This window comes from Sorex araneus, chromosome 6, assembly GCF_027595985.1.
Source record: "Sorex araneus isolate mSorAra2 chromosome 6, mSorAra2.pri, whole genome shotgun sequence".
NCBI lineage: Eukaryota > Metazoa > Chordata > Mammalia > Eulipotyphla > Soricidae > Sorex > Sorex araneus.
Window position 1 is genome coordinate 54,993,893 of NC_073307.1, and position 8,653 is coordinate 55,002,545.

Sequence of the window (8,653 nt, forward strand, 5' to 3'; positions counted from 1 at the left end):
TGTTCATTAAAGTGTCTAGGATCACACAAAAGTTATAAATCAAATGTATAAAGTCGCAAACAATTGTCTACAGCTGGAAATCAACCGAGAGATGGTACAGCCCATAAGGCTTCCCCGGAGCACATTTCCGAGTGCTGCACCAGGTCAACCACCACCCCGCTTAGGCCCAGGGTCCCAGGGGGCTCTAAGGGACGCTCTGTCTCCAGAGGCTCATCCGAAAAAGAGGCATGCGAGTGCGCGATAGTACACACAGGCTCACAAACAGTACACACACGCACAACTCTCTTCTCTTTCTCTCATACGAAAAGTCTCTCTAGCACTAACTTCGAAGGTATCACAAGTGTGTGTCTGTAAGAGAGAGAGACAGGGAGACTGAGAGAGACAGAAACAGACACAGAGAGTCAGTGAGAAATGGCATCCACATCCAAAACCCTGCACCCTTCCTTCCTTTGGTGGGTATGTTGAGGGAAAAATCACCAAATGACTTTGGAAGTAAGTTTTAGAAGGGTTATGTGGAAAAAGTATTATATAAAATATAATTAATATTCATCAGATTTAATCGATATGTTATAAATATATATGATCACTGTCATCCTGTTGCTCATTGATTTGTTCGAGTGGCCACTAGTAACATTTTCATTGTGAGCCTTGTTGTGACTGTTTTTGGCATATCGAATATGCCACGGGTATCTTGACAGGCTCTGCCGTGCGTGCAAGATACTCTTGGGCCCTACGGGACGCTCTGTCTCCAGAGCCCTTCGGACTGGCCCAGCACCTCCTCAGGCATGCTCCTCTGCTGCACATTACACGGAGATAGTCTATCTTGTAGAGGCATCAAAAGGTAGAACCGAAGAAAGGGATGGATAAATCCGCTCCATACACAGCAGCTCGAGAACACTGAACACAAGCTTGGTGCGTGAGAGAGAACTGCCCCGAGAGCCCTCGGACAACAGAACGTGACGCAGCCGTCATCTCCCCCTCCCCCCAGGAGGAATCTTTGTATTTTTTGACAACACCCCTTCCACCCACACTCGCTTGTATTTTTCACACCAGCCCAGCTCAGGTCCTGCATCCACTCACATATGGTTTCATGGGATGGGAGGAGGAAATCCCTGAGCACAGAGTCAGGAGAAAGTCGTGAGCATTGCTGGGTGTGAGCAAACCCAACGAAACAATGCAAACAAAAAAGAATTACGCCAGTACACATTTTTAAAATTTCATTCATTTTATTTTATTCTTTATTGAATCACCGTGGGCAAAGTTACAAAGCTTACAGGTTGAAGTCTCAGTTATGCGATGCTGAAACACCCATCCATTCACCAGTGCACGTATCCCACCACCAAGTATCACGGTATACCTCCCCCCTTCCCCCCACCTCCCTAGCCCCCCACCGCGCATGTGTAACTACGCCAGTACACTTTTATAAACGTCATGTTCACTAAAATGTCTAGGATCACACAAAAGTTACAAATCAAATGTATAAAGTAGCAAACAATTGTCCACAGCTGGAAATCAACCGAGAGATGGTACAGCCCATAAGGCTCCCCCGGAGCACAGTTCTGAGTGCCGCACCCGGATCATCACCACCCTCCCCCCCCCCACCCGACACTAGGACTTATGTTTGCGCGTCCCGGCAAAGACTAAGGGGTGCGAAGCGGCCACCCACATGCTGGGTCATAGGAAAATCGTCTCGGCAGGCAGCAGAGGGCAGACGCTTGGTGCCGTGGTGCTGGATCTGGCGCCGGCCGCTGGGCTGTCAGAGGCGGGGCCCCCGTGGGAGCTGAAGGCTGTGCAGGACCCGCAGGCTTTTCTGGCCTTTCCTGCTCTTCCTCTTGGCGGCCGTGGCACACGTTTCTGGGGCAGCTTTCCGGGGCTCAGGCTGCTCCCAGGGCGCCCCGTGGCTGTGTCTGGAGCGGTGGATGACCACTGCGTTGGCGGGCAGGGCGGCAACCGTCCTCCTGAGGCCGGGCGGCGGCTTGGGCCGGCTCTGCTCCTGCAGCCGCCTCCAGCAGTCCAGGCTGATGGCAGAAGAGTCCTCGCAAGGCTCGAGGTGGCCAGACACCGAGGGCTCGCGGTCCCTGGCAGGACGGCCCGGCCGCTCCCTGGGCATCGCCGAGGCCCCGCAGCCTGGCCCCTCCGGGCCGGCCCAGCCCCAGTCGCCGCCGACTCTCTCCCACTCGGCCTTCTGCGCGTAGAAGAGGACGTAGGCCTGCTGGCTGAGGACGCGGGACGCGTCGCAGGCGCTGACCCTGGCGTCGTCCATCTGGTACCACTGGCCGTCCCCCGCTCTGACGTAGCACAGGTAGTGGCCACCGTGAGAGCTCCAGCCCGTGTGCACCAGGACGGCGTAGAGCACGTACGCGAGAGGCCCCTCCTGGCGCTCCGACGTGCAGCCGCCCACGTCCAGGCACTCGGGGTAGCTCACGTGCCCAGCCAGCTTGGCGTCGCCGCCCTGGCAGAACCTCTTCAGCACCAGCATCAGGACCCGCGAGGCCGCGTGCAGGGTCAGCGTCTTGGTGGCGGGCGTCTTCTGGCCGCAGGTGCCGCACAGGTAGGCGTCCTCCCCCTCCAGTCTCTCGGGCCTCACCAGCTCTCGCAGGGCTTGGGCCACGCTCGGCGCCGCTCCCACGTCCAGCGCCACGTCCAGGTAAGGTTCAAAGGTGTCGGAGACGGCCAGGCAGCGCAGACACTGCACCTGGGACCGCCAGCGGCCTCCAAAGATGCCCGGGATGTCGGCCGGCTCCCGCCCGCCGTCCTGCGGGCAGCCTTGCTGCATGGCGTCCAGCGTGAACATGAGGAACTCGTGCGCGTCTTCCTGCCGCTCCCTGTGGAATCCGGCCAGCAGCGAGGGGCACGGCGCGAGGACCTCCCCGGGGTGGCGCCGGGCCCGGCCGATGTGCGCCCGCACGCCGCACGACCTGCAGCAGGGCCGCTGGCCGTGGGCGCCGCCATGAAGCCCGGACGCTGCCCAGCTGGCCAGGGCCGGGGTGTAGGTCAGACACTGCAGGGCGGCGTTCACGTAGCAGCTGTTCCCGACGTTCCGCAGCCCGGCTCCCACGGCACGCCCCATCTTCCCCTGGGGAGGGAGAGCCTTGGCGCCAGCCCGGCCCTGGCCCTGGCCCGGGGGAGCCAGACCCACCTGGGACGTCGGGCCCGGCGACTGTAGGGCCGTGGCGCTGCAGACTTCAGCGTTCTTGCTGCTCCAGGATTCGGCGTGTGCCATCTCTTGCCTTGGGGGGAAAGCTGCCCGGTGCAGAGAAGGGGCCTCCGTGCCCCCAGAACTCGGCGACCAAGACTTCGTCGGAACGACGACTTCCCTTGGCAGAGCGCTGGAGAGAAGCCCGAACTCCTGGCAGAGCGCTGGAGAGAAGCCCGAACTCCTGGCAGAGCGCTGGAGAGAGGCCCAACCTCCTGGCAGAGCGCTGAAGAGAAGCCCAACCTCCTGGCGGGCGAGTCCCTAAATACTGTCTGGCCTGACCCAGCAGCCCCTGGACGAGACCCACCCATCTCCAACCTGTCCAATCCCAATGACGGGAGAGTGAGTGTGTGACCAATCCCTCAGCTCACCTGACCCCCAAGCGGACGTCCACAGCAGGCTGTGGCAAGCATAGAGGGTGGCCGGTCCAGGGGGCCCTAAGGGACGCTCTGTCTCCAGAGCCCTTCGGACTGGCCCAGCACCTCCTCAGGCATGCTCCTCTGCTGCACATTACACGGAGATAGTCTATCTTGTAGAGGCATCAAAACGTAGAACCGAAGAAAGGGATGGATAAATCCGCTCCATACACAGCAACTCGGGAACACTGAAAACATGCTAGGTGCGTGAGAGAGAACTGCCCCGAGAGCCCTCGGACAACAGAACGTGACGAAGCCGTCATCTCCCCCTCCCCCCAGGAGGAATCTTTGGCTTTTTTGACAACACCCCTTCCACCCACACTCGCTTGTATTTTTCACACCAGCCCAGCTCAGGTCCTGCATCCACTCACATATGGTTTCATGGGATGGGAGGAGGAAATCCCTGAGCACAGAGTCAGGAGAAAGTCGTGAGCTAGCTGGGTGTGAGCAAACCCAACGAAACAATGCAAACAAAAAAGAATTACGCCAGTGCACATTTTTAAAATTGCTTTCATTTTATTTTATTCTTTATTGAATCACCGTGGGGAAAGTTACAAAGCTTACAGGTTGAAGTCTCAGTTATGCGATGCTGAAACACCCATCCATTCACCAGTGCAAGTATCCCACCACCAAGAATCATGGTATACCTCCCCTCTTCCCGCCACCTCCCCAGCCCCCTACCGCGCCAGTACACTTTTATAAAAGTCTTGTTCATTAAAGTGTCTAGGATCACACAAAAGTTATAAATCAAATGTATAAAGTCGCAAACAATTGTCTACAGCTGGAAATCAACCGAGAGATGGTACAGCCCATAAGGCTTCCCCGGAGCACATTTCCGAGTGCTGCACCAGGTCAACCACCACCCCGCTTAGGCCCAGGGTCCCAGGGGGCCCTAAGGGACGCTCTGTCTCCAGAGGCTCATCCGAAAAAGAGGCATGCGAGTGCGCGATAGTACACACAGGCTCACAAACAGTACACACACGCACAACTCTCTTCTCTTTCTCTCATACGAAAAGTCTCTCTAGCACTAACTTCGAAGGTATCACAAGTGTGTGTCTGTAAGAGAGAGAGACAGGGAGACAGAGAGAGACAGACACAGACACAGAGAGTCAGTGAGAAATGGCATCCACATCCAAAACCCTGCACCCTTCCTTCCTTTGGTGGGTATGTTGAGGGAAAAATCACCAAATGACTTTGGAAGTAAGTTTTAGAAGGGTTATGTGGAAAAAGTATTATATAAAATATAATTAATATTCGTCAGATTTAATCGATATGTTATAAATATATATGATCACTGTCATCCTGTTGCTCATTGATTTGTTCGAGTGGCCACTAGTAACATTTTCATTGTGAGCCTTGTTGTGACTGTTTTTGGCATATCGAATATGCCACGGGTATCTTGACAGGCTCTGCCGTGCGTGCAAGATACTCTTGGGCCCTACGGGACGCTCTGTCTCCAGAGCCCTTCGGACTGGCCCAGCACCTCCTCAGGCATGCTCCTCTGCTGCACATTACACGGAGATAGTCTATCTTGTAGAGGCATCAAAAGGTAGAACCGAAGAAAGGGATGGATAAATCCGCTCCATACACAGCAGCTCGAGAACACTGAACACAAGCTTGGTGCGTGAGAGAGAACTGCCCCGAGAGCCCTCGGACAACAGAACGTGACGCAGCCGTCATCTCCCCCTCCCCCCAGGAGGAATCTTTGTCTTTTTTGACAACACCCCTTCCACCCACACTCGCTTGTATTTTTCACACCAGCCCAGCTCAGGTCCTGCATCCACTCACATATGGTTTCATGGGATGGGAGGAGGAAATCCCTGAGCACAGAGTCAGGAGAAAGTCGTGAGCATTGCTGGGTGTGAGCAAACCCAACGAAACAATGCAAACAAAAAAGAATTACGCCAGTACACATTTTTAAAATTTCATTCATTTTATTTTATTCTTTATTGAATCACCGTGGGCAAAGTTACAAAGCTTACAGGTTGAAGTCTCAGTTATGCGATGCTGAAACACCCATCCATTCACCAGTGCACGTATCCCACCACCAAGTATCACGGTATACCTCCCCCCTTCCCCCCACCTCCCTAGCCCCCCACCGCGCATGTGTAACTACGCCAGTACACTTTTATAAACGTCATGTTCACTAAAATGTCTAGGATCACACAAAAGTTACAAATCAAATGTATAAAGTAGCAAACAATTGTCCACAGCTGGAAATCAACCGAGAGATGGTACAGCCCATAAGGCTCCCCCGGAGCACAGTTCTGAGTGCCGCACCCGGATCATCACCACCCTCCCCCCCCCACCCGACACTAGGACTTATGTTTGCGCGTCCCGGCAAAGACTAAGGGGTGCGAAGCGGCCACCCACATGCTGGGTCATAGGAAAATCGTCTCGGCAGGCAGCAGAGGGCAGACGCTTGGTGCCGTGGTGCTGGATCTGGCGCCGGCCGCTGGGCTGTCAGAGGCGGGGCCCCCGTGGGAGCTGAAGGCTGTGCAGGACCCGCAGGCTTTTCTGGCCTTTCCTGCTCTTCCTCTTGGCGGCCGTGGCACACGTTTCTGGGGCAGCTTTCCGGGGCTCAGGCTGCTCCCAGGGCGCCCCGTGGCTGTGTCTGGAGCGGTGGATGACCACTGCGTTGGCGGGCAGGGCGGCAACCGTCCTCCTGAGGCCGGGCGGCGGCTTGGGCCGGCTCTGCTCCTGCAGCCGCCTCCAGCAGTCCAGGCTGATGGCAGAAGAGTCCTCGCAAGGCTCGAGGTGGCCAGACACCGAGGGCTCGCGGTCCCTGGCAGGACGGCCCGGCCGCTCCCTGGGCATCGCCGAGGCCCCGCAGCCTGGCCCCTCCGGCCCGGCCCAGCCCCAGTCGCCGCCGACTCTCTCCCACTCGGCCTTCTGCGCGTAGAAGAGGACGTAGGCCTGCTGGCTGAGGACGCGGGACGCGTCGCAGGCGCTGACCCTGGCGTCGTCCATCTGGTACCACTGGCCGTCCCCCGCTCTGACGTAGCACAGGTAGTGGCCACCGTGAGAGCTCCAGCCCGTGTGCACCAGGACGGCGTAGAGCACGTACGCGAGAGGCCCCTCCTGGCGCTCCGACGTGCAGCCGCCCACGTCCAGGCACTCGGGGTAGCTCACGTGCCCAGCCAGCTTGGCGTCGCCGCCCTGGCAGAACCTCTTCAGCACCAGCATCAGGACCCGCGAGGCCGCGTGCAGGGTCAGCGTCTTGGTGGCGGGCGTCTTCTGGCCGCAGGTGCCGCACAGGTAGGCGTCCTCCCCCTCCAGTCTCTCGGGCCTCACCAGCTCTCGCAGGGCTTGGGCCACGCTCGGCGCCGCTCCCACGTCCAGCGCCACGTCCAGGTAAGGTTCAAAGGTGTCGGAGACGGCCAGGCAGCGCAGACACTGCACCTGGGACCGCCAGCGGCCTCCAAAGATGCCCGGGATGTCGGCCGGCTCCCGCCCGCCGTCCTGCGGGCAGCCTTGCTGCATGGCGTCCAGCGTGAACATGAGGAACTCGTGCGCGTCTTCCTGCCGCTCCCTGTGGAATCCGGCCAGCAGCGAGGGGCACGGCGCGAGGACCTCCCCGGGGTGGCGCCGGGCCCGGCCGATGTGCGCCCGCACGCCGCACGACCTGCAGCAGGGCCGCTGGCCGTGGGCGCCGCCATGAAGCCCGGACGCTGCCCAGCTGGCCAGGGCCGGGGTGTAGGTCAGACACTGCAGGGCGGCGTTCACGTAGCAGCTGTTCCCGACGTTCCGCAGCCCGGCTCCCACGGCACGCCCCATCTTCCCCTGGGGAGGGAGAGCCTTGGCGCCAGCCCGGCCCTGGCCCAGGCCCGGGGGAGCCAGACCCACCTGGGACGTCGGGCCCGGCGACTGTAGGGCCGTGGCGCTGCAGACTTCAGCGTTCTTGCTGCTCCAGGATTCGGCGTGTGCCATCTCTTGCCTTGGGGGGAAAGCTGCCCGGTGCAGAGAAGGGGCCTCCGTGCCCCCAGAACTCGGCGACCAAGACTTCGTCGGAACGACGACTTCCCTTGGCAGAGCGCTGGAGAGAAGCCCGAACTCCTGGCAGAGCGCTGGAGAGAAGCCCGAACTCCTGGCAGAGCGCTGGAGAGAGGCCCAACCTCCTGGCAGAGCGCTGGAGAGAAGCCCAACCTCCTGGCGGGCGAGTCCCTAAATACTGTCTGGCCTGACCCAGCAGCCCCTGGACGAGACCCACCCATCTCCAACCTGTCCAATCCCAATGACGGGAGAGTGAGTGTGTGACCAATCCCTCAGCTCACCTGACCCCCAAGCGGACGTCCACAGCAGGCTGTGGCAAGCATAGAGGGTGGCCGGTCCAGGGGGCCCTAAGGGACGCTCTGTCTCCAGAGCCCTTCGGACTGGCCCAGCACCTCCTCAGGCATGCTCCTCTGCTGCACATTACACGGAGATAGTCTATCTTGTAGAGGCATCAAAAGGTAGAACCGAAGAAAGGGTGGATAAATCCGCTCCATACACAGCAACTCGGGAACACTGAACACATGCTAGGTGCGTGAGAGAGAACTGCCCCGAGAGCCGTCGGACAACAGAACGTGACGCAGCCGTCATCTCCCCCTCCCCCCAGGAGGAATCTTTGTCTTTTTTGACAACACCCCTTCGACCCACACTCGCTTGTATTTTTCACACCAGCCCAGCTCAGGTCCTGCATCCACTCACATATGGTTTCATGGGATGGGAGGAGGAAATCCCTGAGCACAGAGTCAGGAGAAAGTCGTGAGCTAGCTGGGTGTGAGCAAACCCAACGAAACAATGCAAACAAAAAAGAATTACGCCAGTGCACATTTTTAAAATTGCTTTCATTTTATTTTATTCTTTATTGAATCACCGTGGGGAAAGTTACAAAGCTTACAGGTTGAAGTCTCAGTTATGCGATGCTGAAACACCCATCCATTCACCAGTGCAAGTATCCCACCACCAAGAATCACGGTATACCTCCCCTCTTCCCGCCACCTCCCCAGCCCCCCACCGCGCCAGTACACTTTTATAAAAGTCTTGTTCATTAAAGTGT

At 58.1% G+C, this 8,653-nt stretch overlaps 2 protein-coding genes across 2 annotated transcripts; both read right to left on the reverse strand.

Moving 5' to 3' along the window:
• Positions 1 to 1,756: 1,756 nt before the first annotated feature.
• On the reverse strand, positions 1,757 to 3,223 carry LOC129405870 (ubiquitin carboxyl-terminal hydrolase 17-like protein 6). The gene has a single exon (XM_055143553.1). The coding sequence runs from the start codon at positions 3,221 to 3,223 to the stop codon at positions 1,757 to 1,759; it is 1,467 nt and encodes a 488-aa protein (XP_054999528.1).
• A 2,852-nt stretch (positions 3,224 to 6,075) lies between these two features.
• Positions 6,076 to 7,542, reverse strand: LOC129405871 (ubiquitin carboxyl-terminal hydrolase 17-like protein 6). The gene has a single exon (XM_055143554.1). It carries the CDS (start codon positions 7,540 to 7,542, stop codon positions 6,076 to 6,078), a length of 1,467 nt encoding a protein of 488 aa, XP_054999529.1.
• Positions 7,543 to 8,653: the final 1,111 nt, after the last annotated feature.